General features: G+C 52.0%; 1 protein-coding gene across 1 annotated transcript; it reads right to left on the bottom strand.

Moving 5' to 3' along the window:
- Window positions 1–222: 222 nt before the first annotated feature.
- On the bottom strand, window positions 223–10,251 carry ACER1 (alkaline ceramidase 1). Its single transcript, XM_068420457.1, has 6 exons — window positions 10,159–10,251; window positions 3,733–3,847; window positions 3,231–3,369; window positions 1,936–2,073; window positions 1,206–1,343; window positions 223–391 (listed from the first exon to the last, which is right to left on the bottom strand). The coding sequence occupies exons 1-6, from the start codon at window positions 10,249–10,251 to the stop codon at window positions 223–225; spliced, it is 792 nt and encodes a 263-aa protein (XP_068276558.1).
- Window positions 10,252–10,388: the final 137 nt, after the last annotated feature.

Raw genomic sequence — 10,388 nt, 5'->3', positions numbered from 1 at the left:
ATCTGCTGGAGGAGGAGATCTTTGGTTTCCGGGATGCCAGTCTGGGCAGAGTCTTCCAAGGCACCTGTGGGCTCCCACCCTGCTTCATGCCCGGCATCACGAGGTCTCAGCTGCTCCCTGCCCCATCCGCTAGCCACATTGCCCTTGTCCAGGGAACAGGCACACAGCCGAGGTGTTCCCCATGCAGACGCACATTCACCCCATGCCCGATGGCAACCAGCTCTAGCACTGCTTGTGGGGTTCCTCCAGGGCAACGTAAGGCACCACGACAGGCCAAGAATCGCTGGGCCAATATTCTAGCTTTGGCTTGAACGATGGCAACTCGTAGGTGACGTCAAAGTAGATGACCAGTGGGCAGCAGTACAGGAGGGACATGGCTATCAGCACATGCCTGGCAAGGAAACCAAAAAGACACGTGTTGAAAAAGGGTAACTCCAGCTGCTCCTCCTGCACCTTGTAGTGGTGTGCAGCTGGCGTTGCCACTGTGAGGCTAGAGCCAAGGGGTACGGCAGGCAAAGGTCCCAATCCCGTGATGCACGAGGGCTGCAGGGAGTGCGGGTCCTGCAGAGTTTGTGCCTATGGGGGAACCCTAGAAGAGCTCTGTGAGCCAGGGCTGGGGCAATTCCTTGCGCAGAGGCGATGGGGTGATATAGGGGACTTTTAAGCCCCAAACCACACATTCCACCTTGCCTGGCCTAGCCCAGCAGTGCTGGGGATCTGTCCCGGTCATCCCAGTGATCTGTGAGGGTGGATCTGAGAATGGGCGCTGTGTGCAGCACCTACAGCCAGACTTGGCTGGGCACTGAAATGTCTCGCCCCGAGCAAACCGCTGTCTTTCAGTTTGGCTATTAAAGTAACTCAAAGAATGTTACATTTCATGCAGCTTCCTGGGAGCAGATGCAGCCCTTTGAAACCAAGCTCCTTACCTGGAGGGACTTTTAGAACAATTTCACTTGTAAAACACCATTTGGCTGGTGCAGAGGAGGTCAGGGATATTAAGCAGTGATTAGGCCCAAATCGTTGGGCTGAGACCAAGGTGAGGGGCAGCATCAATAGCGACAGAGGAAAGGAGGAGAGGGTTGGGCAGAGATGTGGCTGCTCCCTGGTCAAGTGTCACATCCCTGCTGCCACCTCTCCTCAGCTGTGGCCCTTCAGCTCCTGAAATGTTTGGGCTGGGGTTCCTGCCTCCATGCTGCAGCCCTTACCAGAAGCTGTGGAGGTAAGGGAAGTTGATCGCCTGCCAGAACCAGCAGAGCCACCTGTCACTGATCCAGCTGCTGATGGCCAGCACCCACCACACGACCATGACTGCCGCCATCCGGTGAACCCTTTTGTCATTGCACCTGGAAGACACAGCGAGGGAGAGGGAGTGGAGTATCGTGTTGAAAGTAAAGAGAGTTTTAAAGAGGGCTGGTTCCTGTCGGCAACTTCTAATGTAAGAGAGCAAAACCCAGCAAATTTCTTCTGGAGAGTATTCATCAGACCACAAGAACCGGAGAAGTGTGGCTCTGTAGAGGGGGTTTCTGACTTTCTGTGGGTGAGGATGATGCTAGGAGATGTCAGGGAACTCCTGTCTTTCTCCTCAGATCCTGGGGGGTTCTCCCAACCCCGCACCGGTTCTCAAATCCCCTACAAAGGGGAAAGAGCTGCAGAGATGGCAGCTGGGGAGGAGAAGATACATTTGTCCCATGGATTGTCCCCATTCTGCGTGGCACCTGGGCCAGATGACCTTCTTATATCCTGCTGCCCACAGTCCTGCCTACCTCTTCCTGGTCCCTCCCAGCCTGCCTCAATTCTTTGCAGAGCTTATAGTCCAACATGTGGCTGATGAAGACTTGGGAGTCAATTCACTGTTGCACAGAGTCACAGCCACGTGTGAGCCTGCCAGGAGCACACAATGGACCTGCAGATAACCCCTCGCAACCCCCCTCTTACTTTTTCAGCTCACGCCATGTCAGGTACAGCAGGTGGAAGGCGATGCAGTTGAGCGCGTAAGCATTGAGGGCTGGTTTGATGAAGGACATCAAGGTACTGATCACGGTGGTGACACCAGTCAACCAGTAGAAATGCTTCCTAGAGGGAGTTGGGATTGAATGTCAGTATCCCCAGGGCTCGCAGTGTGAAAGGATAAGGACGGGTGAGGTCCTGCTCATTGCCTGAGAGAGGAAACCCTTCTCCAGCACCTCCAACCTGTTTGCACATGGCTGACCTCAGCCTCTGCAGTAGTCCTGGCAGGAAGGCTGAGGTATCTGTTTATATTTGTGCTTTGCCCAAAGCCCCCCAGTTAGTCCACGGCAGAGTGGGGAACACAGCCCAGAAGGTAACTTGTGCAATTTCATGGGGATGCCAGAGTTGAGCATCAACAGGCAAAGGCATCTGGAGCTTTGCCCAGGGAAGGGCTGCAAAGCAGGAGTCCCAGCAGTGGCAGGCAGGGGCTTGAGCGTGCAAACATGCAGATTTGGGCTGACTGAACAACAATAGGGCTCAGAGGGGCCTTTCACATGCAAATCCCATCCCAAGTCCCTTCCCCTCTCCCTCAACCATGTCTCCACAGTGAACTCCTGGTGACCTCCTCTTTGGCATGGGAAGAGCAGACTTGGAGCAGGCCTTTGCAAGGCTTCTGACTGGGCTGGCTCAGAGGGCTCCAGCAAGCCTGCCAGGATGGGACCATCCTTTGGGCAAAGCCCTGCTGGGTTCCTGTTTCTGCTGATCCATGCTCACCCAGAATCCCCATCCTTTCTGCTGAGTTTCTCTAGCCCAGCCAGCCCTCCTGCAAACAACCTTTGAAACGTGGGGTGTTAACTTGGACCAGCTTGTCCTACAGGAAACCCCATCAGCCTTCAGGGAAAGCTCGCTGTGGATGGGAGGGGACACTGTAACAGTTTGACAGTATGGGTAATTGAATGTCAGTGCTCAGAAACATTTAGTTTCCTAATTAATTTTGAAATCCTCCATGCAAAGTTCCCTCTACAGCTTTGTAAAGACAAAGAGCTCCAGTCGACAGGAGCCCAGCACAGCCCTTCCCCACGGGAGGGTTTCTTGCTCTTCCTCTGTCAGCGCATCCACCACTGAGTGATGGAAGGTCTGATCCCAGTGCAAACTGTTGTAACCTCAGTGCTGACCCCTTGCAAGGGACCTGGCTGTGGGGGGATTTGTGGGTCACATGCATCAATGTCAATGTCCCATCCCTCCCCTCAGAGCCTGCAACCCTATGTCCCTCTGAGTCGTACCTGCTTTTGATGCACCTGGGGAAGTAAATCTTTGGGTACCAAAAGGAATATGCCACAGCCAGTGTCCAGAGGATGGAGAGCTCATCCAAGAGTTGTCCTACATAGCTCAGGGTCATGTGAAAGTACACGGAGAAGATACCTGCAAGGAGCAAGGACAGCTTGTGTCAGCAAAGCTCCATCCTTGCACAAGCCCGTCTGGCCTGGCAAGTTCTTGGGGGCCATTCCTAAATACACACCATTCCCGAAGAGCAGGGCATGGAGCTTGGTGTTAATGGAGCCCTGAGTGAGTCAGTCCACACAGCACCACTGGGCTGGAAGCTGTGCATCCACAGCCAGCAGGAACCATGAGCTGCAGGGCTTCAAACAGATGTGGCTGTTCAGTTTCCCACCCCAGCTTGTCCCTGTGCTTTGGCCACTTAAGAACCAGCCTCCAAAGGTACCATGAATGAACAGTCAGGTACTCTGGCAACTGCTCTGGTCTTCCCACAACCTTGACACCCACCTACACAGAGGAGCAGGCCAGAGACGAAATACATGGGCAAGGTGCGATGCTGACAGTACTGCCGGTTCAGGTAGAGCAGGGCAGGAGCAAGGGCAAAGAAGCTTACATTGCTGATCTGAAAAACAAGAGACACTTTCAGCTTATTGCATGATCTTGGGCAAGTCCCATCCCACCGTGTGCCTTGGTATCTCCATGTGTGAAGAGGATACTGATCTCTAGTGGAAAGCATCGCGTGGAGGCAGGTGTTACCCTTGGCACGGGGAGAGGGCAGAGGCGTTTCTCGAGAAGCGAGGCTGGAACTGGAAGCACAGCTATTGCTGTGACAGCAATGGCTGCAGACATCTGTGCTCTCCCTAAAGGCACCTCTGGGGCCAGCAAGCCCAGGGTAAGCTGGAGTGCCCCTTTTGGGTGATGGTTCAGCTTCAGCTGCCCAGTGTCTTCAAGCAAGGTGCGAAAGCTCTTCTGTTTGCAGCCATCTCTCTCTCCTGTCAGAAGACCTGAGAAGACATCACCCAGACCTGCCAGAAACTCCCTGGATGGCTTCTGCCCCTTTTGGCCAGCAGCCAGCCCCCTGTGAGGGTCTGGGTGGGGGTGAGGAGCTAGGCCACCACATCAAGCCACGGTCAAGAAAACCATCGTTAAGCGGGAGTGGTTGTGGTGAAGGGCAGCAGGACGAGCAGGATGTTGGTAGATGGGAACAGGCATGATTGAGGTGACATCCTGTGGTGTCATGTGCGAAGCCACCTGACCTGGGAGGGGGAGGTGTTCTGGACACTAGTAATTACGTGAAGTCATAAAACTCCTTTAAGCACACCTAGCAAATGAATGCAGTGGAATTATTCTGCCCTGATTTCCAGCTCTGCAAAAGTGCTTCATTGACAGACTTGGATTTATCTGGGGAGGAGGGGATGGTGCTGGGGCTCAGCCTGTTGCTGCTGCCTGGGCTGGTTGAAGGTGCCAGTGCTTTGGGGAACGGCAGATGCTGATGGGCAAAATGTGGGAGCTGGGGAGGAGCAGCGAGTGCCCAAAGCCTGGCCCTCTCTGCTGGATCAGGCCCGCTCCACCCTGCAGCTATGGGGGAATGAAGTTTGAAATAACCCTGACCCTCTGTGGGGTCTTACCCTGGCTTTTTCACCTGATTTTGCAAACTCAGTAAAGGGATATCACTGGGAAGCACAGCCTCCCCAGGGAAAATCTTTCTTGCTTATGAAAAGTTGGGACCGTGGTGCTACATTTTACCTGCCAGACAGTTCTTTGGGGCTTTGGAAGAGCAGGGCAGAGCCATCTGCTAAAATGCCATTTGGCAAGCTACCAGGGTGACTTTTATCTCACCCTGACAATCCTTTTCCTTTCATCTTCCAGCTAGATGCTGACCCAGACCCCAAGCCTGGAATCTGACATCCACAGCTGGAGCCTCACCCCTCAGCAGCCCTTACATGCACCAGGTAAACTGCAAAATCGACGCTTGGCTTGTGATGTCCCCTGGGACCTAAGCTGATGGTAACAGGGCTACAAATCACAGGGATTTGTAGAATCATATATGTGAAACACACCCTCTCATATTCCAGAGGGAAACACACTTCACGCTTAATCTAAGGTCTCTATTCCCTTTAACACCTGGAGATTAATCTTGAATTTCACAAAGGCTTTCATGAAACAAGTTGATGCTCCCATTAACAGCAACTCTCAGGCCAAGTGTATTGGTTTTCTATAGCTGCTTAGAGCCAAATCCAGGCTTGTTCCCGTTCCAGCTATGAAAAGAGAAATTCTGGTCCCACTTGCACACTTGAGGTCAAACTGTTTGGAAATGATCGAGAAACCAAACAGTGTGTAAAGTAACAACTGTGTTACGAATGTTTCTTTTCCTGTAAAATGGTTAAAGAGGCTTTTGGAAGACAAGAAGAGAGAAAATGCTTGCAGAAAAGGCAGCGATATGCAAGTGCCAGCATGCACATCAAAGTGAGGAAATGCAGGAGTTTGAGGTTGCTTATAGAGAGGTCTGAATCCCCGCTGCAGTGGGCATTGCAACAGTGTCATTAATTACATGACAGCAATGGTATCGCTTCATTAATTCAGTACGAGATGTGCAAGATCAGATAGCAGAGGGGAGGGGTAATCAGGGGAACCGTGCCAACAGGGTCAAAAAGATAGAGTGATTCCTTGCAGAGCAGCCAAACTCAGAGCTTAGGGGAGAGCTGCTACAAAACCACATCTGTGGGGGACACAGTCTTCATCACTCGTCAGATCCAAGCCCTGATTTGTCAGCGCTGTCATATCTTCCCTCTAGGATGTGGCAAGCTCTGTCTCAAAAGCAGGTGGGAGGGTTTTGCTCCCAGTACTCCCATTAGGAAGTTTTTCCAGAGTCTCTACTCACGCTGAGTCCCCCCAGCACAGCTTCTGCTTGTACCCAGCTGGGTCGTACTGGCCAGGAGGCACCAGCTCCCTCTGCCCAGGATGCCAGGGAGATAAGAGAGTGGTGGTGGAGCCGAAGTGTGATTTGACCTGTGAGAGTGATTCAGCCCTGTGGTCTTCCACTGTGTGAGCTCACAGCGAAGTCCCGCTTCCTAACAAGTGTGAGTTATTGCTCCAGGTGCCTAAGCCAAGCTTGCCTATACTGGCATTTGCTTCTTCCTCTAGGAGAAAAGTGAGACCGGGATCAGTGACATGGCTGTAATCCTGGTGCATTAGCAGGATCATGGGAAAGGCCCCAGGGCTTCTGCAACTTGGCACTTTGCAGCCTAAGATGGAGGGAGAGAGCTGCAAAGAACTTGTTTGCATCTCCGTCCGTGACAGGGTGAGAACAAGCCTCTGATATGGATTGGGACGGGGTTTGCAGAGCTCTGCTTGGCTCTGTGAGCACGGCAAGAGTGCAATAGCAGCCAAGACATGTGCCAGTCCTTACTCAAGACAGGCGTTTTCTGCAGTGAAAGGAGATTTCTGCAAGACTCATTGGAGTGCAGTCATTCACTTTAAGGCCAGTGAACCAGCGTTAGCTGACAGAAGAGCCCACAGGGCCAAAGACAGAAGTGAATACCTCAGAGGCTCTCCAGACCTGTATAGCAAGTTCCTAACAGCCAGACCTGCGTAGCAGAAGATGAAGCTCTGTGTCCTGACATCGCAATGTCAAGCCAGTGCTTTGGGGCAGGAAACAGCTGTTTGTCTCGTGTCTGCAGAGTGCCGGGCAAGGCGCTGCCGTACTCCTGCACGGGACTTTCTGGGTGGGTGAGGAAGCGACAGATCTGGGATGCCGCGGGGTCACGGAGCCCGTGTGGAGGGCTGGGGCACACGCCGTGGCTCTGACACGCTCTGAAAGCGAGTGCTTCTCTGGGCGTATCTAGGTAATTTGCACCTACCATTTACCTTATCTCCACTGATCTCGATGAAGCTTCTGGGAGCTCTGGATATACAGCAGCGTTAGAGCTCCTGCTGCTTTGCCAGAGAGACTGCTGAGGATTTGGGTGTCGTTACCAGCACCCTGGATCGGTCATTTCAGGAAAGAAATGAGGGTGGAAAGACAAGTCCCTGAGTGATGACCCTCATGTAGCACAATACTGTTCTCCTACAAACAGCCAGAAGACTATAAATTTCTGGGTCACTGAGTCACTATAAATAGCGCTTTGTTGCTGAACTGCATCCAATCACAAGCCACCATGTATTATTAGGTACTTAAAGATACTGTTTACATTCTTTGCTCATACCCTTGGTGCTTATTTCTAATAAAAAACATCCAACCCAAGCAGACCTGAGAGAGAGCGCGGCTGGCACAGAGCAATTCTCAGCAGCACATTGCTGCTGCTGGCACAAAACTACTCTGCTTGAGCCCCGGGCAATGTTGTGAAGAAGATGTTGAAGAGGATGCTCCATTAGGAAGCCCTGCTGATTTAGTGGTGCAGGGGCCTTGGGTAGGAACTGGCTGGCTTCCCAGCTAGTCTAAAACTCTGGCAAACTGATGCTGAATTCAGTATTGGTATAATTATCTCAGGGCAGGCCGGTGAGATAAGGCCCATAAAGCTTGCTGCAGGGAGGAGGCAATCTGAATATGGGGAACAAATGAATAGAGGAGAGAAGAGGAGATTCAGGCTGTTGGGATTGCCTCTGAGATAGTGCCCTGAGCCCCAGCTGGATCTGCAACATGCTGCCAGCCAGCAGGAATAGCTAGGGATCTCAGCCTTGTCCAATTTCTATAGTCCCCTCTTTAGGGCACATCACAAGGAGCCTGATCCTGTGAGAGAGCATGAAGAGGGCTGCCCCAGTGCTGCTGCAGGAGAGCCAGGCAGTGCTGACCAGTGTGTGCAGACCGATGGAGGGGTGATGCCCATGTAAACGATGCTCCTGCCTGCTTTTGGTTACAAGGTCTGGCCCTGAGCATTGTGCAGCCTTTGGGGCTGTTGTCAGATGCTCAGACAGCAGCAGTTTTTAGGAGGGTTTGCTCTTTTGTCTCCCCTTGTTTGGACAGGAGATCACACGCCAGCCCTGATGCAGGCAGCTGCCAAGGCAGGTTTAAATCTCTGCTGCTTTCTCTAAACGGGAATCGCATCTTAAGCCAGAAACTACAGACGTGGTACCCTCCGCCTGCACAGGCACTCTGCTGAGGTCCGTGGACTGGTAAAAGTGATCAGTGCAGGGACTAAAAAAAGCTCTTTCTCTACTGGGAAAGAGGTGCCCTGTGTTCACATATAGAGAGGAACAAGGGCCAGCTTAATCACTGGAAAAAATCCTGCAGGGTTTGCTCTGCCCATATCTCTGTGTGTGAGTCCTACCCAGTGGTGGAAATTCATCCTGACAAGCCCGGTGCCTCGAAGGTGGTGTAGTATGGAAACACAGGAGATGGCTGTGGCTAGCAGGGACCTCAGTCCAGAAGGAGGCACCTGGATAAGATTTTCAGGTATAGCTACATAATTTAGAAGCCTGTGCCACAAAGCGACCTAGGCACCTAAGTGTTAATGTTTTATGGGAATTAGAGGCCTTTGGGGGCTAAGAAAGATAGTTACGCATCTGGCCACACAAACTGGTGTCTAGCTGTGGGCATTAGAGAGGTGCTTTTGGAGAGCTCCTGAGATACTTCTTGGTGTGTTAAGGACCCTGAGCCACTTTGACAGTCTGGGTGTAAATCAGGACTTGTGAAAATGGGGTCTCAGTTGCAAAGACACATTTGAGAAATGCTGCCTATATACTAAACTAGGAGAAGAGGCAAATTTATCTCCCAGAATGGATTCTGATTAAAAACGTAACTTTCAGACTTCCTGCTCTTTGTGGAAATCAGCCCCTCTCCAGTGCTGCCAGTGACACTCCAAAACACAGAGGCGTTTGGCATCTCCAGCTATGTTGGAAATGCTGATGTGAGTATAAGTGATTTCTGTCCCTCCTTGCGAGTTATGCCTCGCTCTGCGGCCCTGAGCCCATCCTGCAGGGATGCAGTGCCAGTAAACAGGCACAACACAGTCAGTTGGATGCCAGAGGGAAACAGGATTTGGTCTGGACTGGCAGAGCTTTATTTGTTAACTGTCTCAAAGAGAAGGGACTATATACAGCCTGAGCGTCCCTCCTCTGAGACCCTGGCTGGGCAATTAAAGCTGGGGAGCTGCGGGACTCGGGTGAGGGAATTATCGTTATTATAGGCAATTTATTACAAGCAGGAAACGCTTTAAAAAAAGAGGAAGAGGCATTTCCATGAGAACAAGATCTTCTAGTGTTCGACAGTAATTGCTAAAAGTTGTAAACAAGGCCTTTGGAAGGTTGTAAATCCACATGCCTCACACCCCTGCTAGCCTGTAATTGCACTGAGGTAGAAGGACACGCTCTCAGAGATGGGTTATCGACCGAGTCCTCTGCAGACAGATACGGATGCTTCTAGCCACGCTTAAGCCAGGAGGCTGCATTCAAGGAACTGGCACTGGATGGACTCTGAATTATAAAGGATCATAGGAGGTGAAATTGGCTCATGCATCAGCTTTCCTCTGTCTTGAGTTCTAGATTCCCAACCTGCCTGACACAGTTCATGCAAGTGCTCGCTCTCATTTTGCCACTCCTGTACATTTAGCTGGAATATATGAGCTCTGTGTGGGACTTAGCCCAGTTGGCAGGAGAGCTGCGGGACTGGTATAACAGGATCTCACAAATCTGGGCTAAGGAGCGCTGCCAGACTTTTCTCACTGGGAACTAATCCCCACACGTGCCACAAGTACCCCTGACCCCAGCTCGTTTTGTGAGTGACTGGCGGTTGTAAGCAATAAAAGTCCCATGATTTACCTGACGCTCAGAAAGTGTTCCCCATACCAGCACCCTCCAACACCAGGAAGTTCAAAGGAGCGAGCAGGAGGAAAGAAAACAAGGTTGTCCTGTCTCATGTCCCAAAAGCAGCTCCTGGGTGCCCGGAGCCGGCTGCCTTCACGCCCCAGCCTGCCCTTCGGATGTGCCCTCACTCACGGTGTTGTAGTACTCCGCAATGACCGTCGAGCGCTCAAAGTTGCCTTCACACCAGTCGACTTCGGCGCTCTGGTAGGAAAATATGCTCGGCATTGTTGGGCCACCTTTGCAAAAGGGAGAGGAGCGGGTTAGTTTTCCATGCGAGGAAGGAACATGCTACACACCCAAAGGGAAAGGGGAGAAGCGCGCTCTGCCTGCCTGCCCCTTGCACACGCGCGCGCTTGCGTCGC

The sequence above is a fragment of the Nyctibius grandis genome, chromosome 31, assembly GCF_013368605.1.
Source record: "Nyctibius grandis isolate bNycGra1 chromosome 31, bNycGra1.pri, whole genome shotgun sequence".
In the NCBI taxonomy this organism is placed as follows: domain Eukaryota; kingdom Metazoa; phylum Chordata; class Aves; order Nyctibiiformes; family Nyctibiidae; genus Nyctibius; species Nyctibius grandis.
This window is presented reverse-complemented; position numbering and strand designations above follow the sequence as displayed.

Coding starts and splice junctions, on each gene's coding strand:
- ACER1 (XM_068420457.1), bottom strand. CDS start 10,251: ATGCCGAGCATATTTTCCTACCAGAGCGCCGAAGTCGACTGGTGTGAA. Junction 1,344..1,935: donor ACATGGCGTGAGCTGAAAAA/GTAAGAGGGGGG, acceptor TGTGTCTTCCAG/GTGCAATGACAAAAGGGTTC. Junction 392..1,205: donor CCTTACCTCCACAGCTTCTG/GTAAGGGCTGCA, acceptor TTTCCTTGCCAG/GCATGTGCTGATAGCCATGT.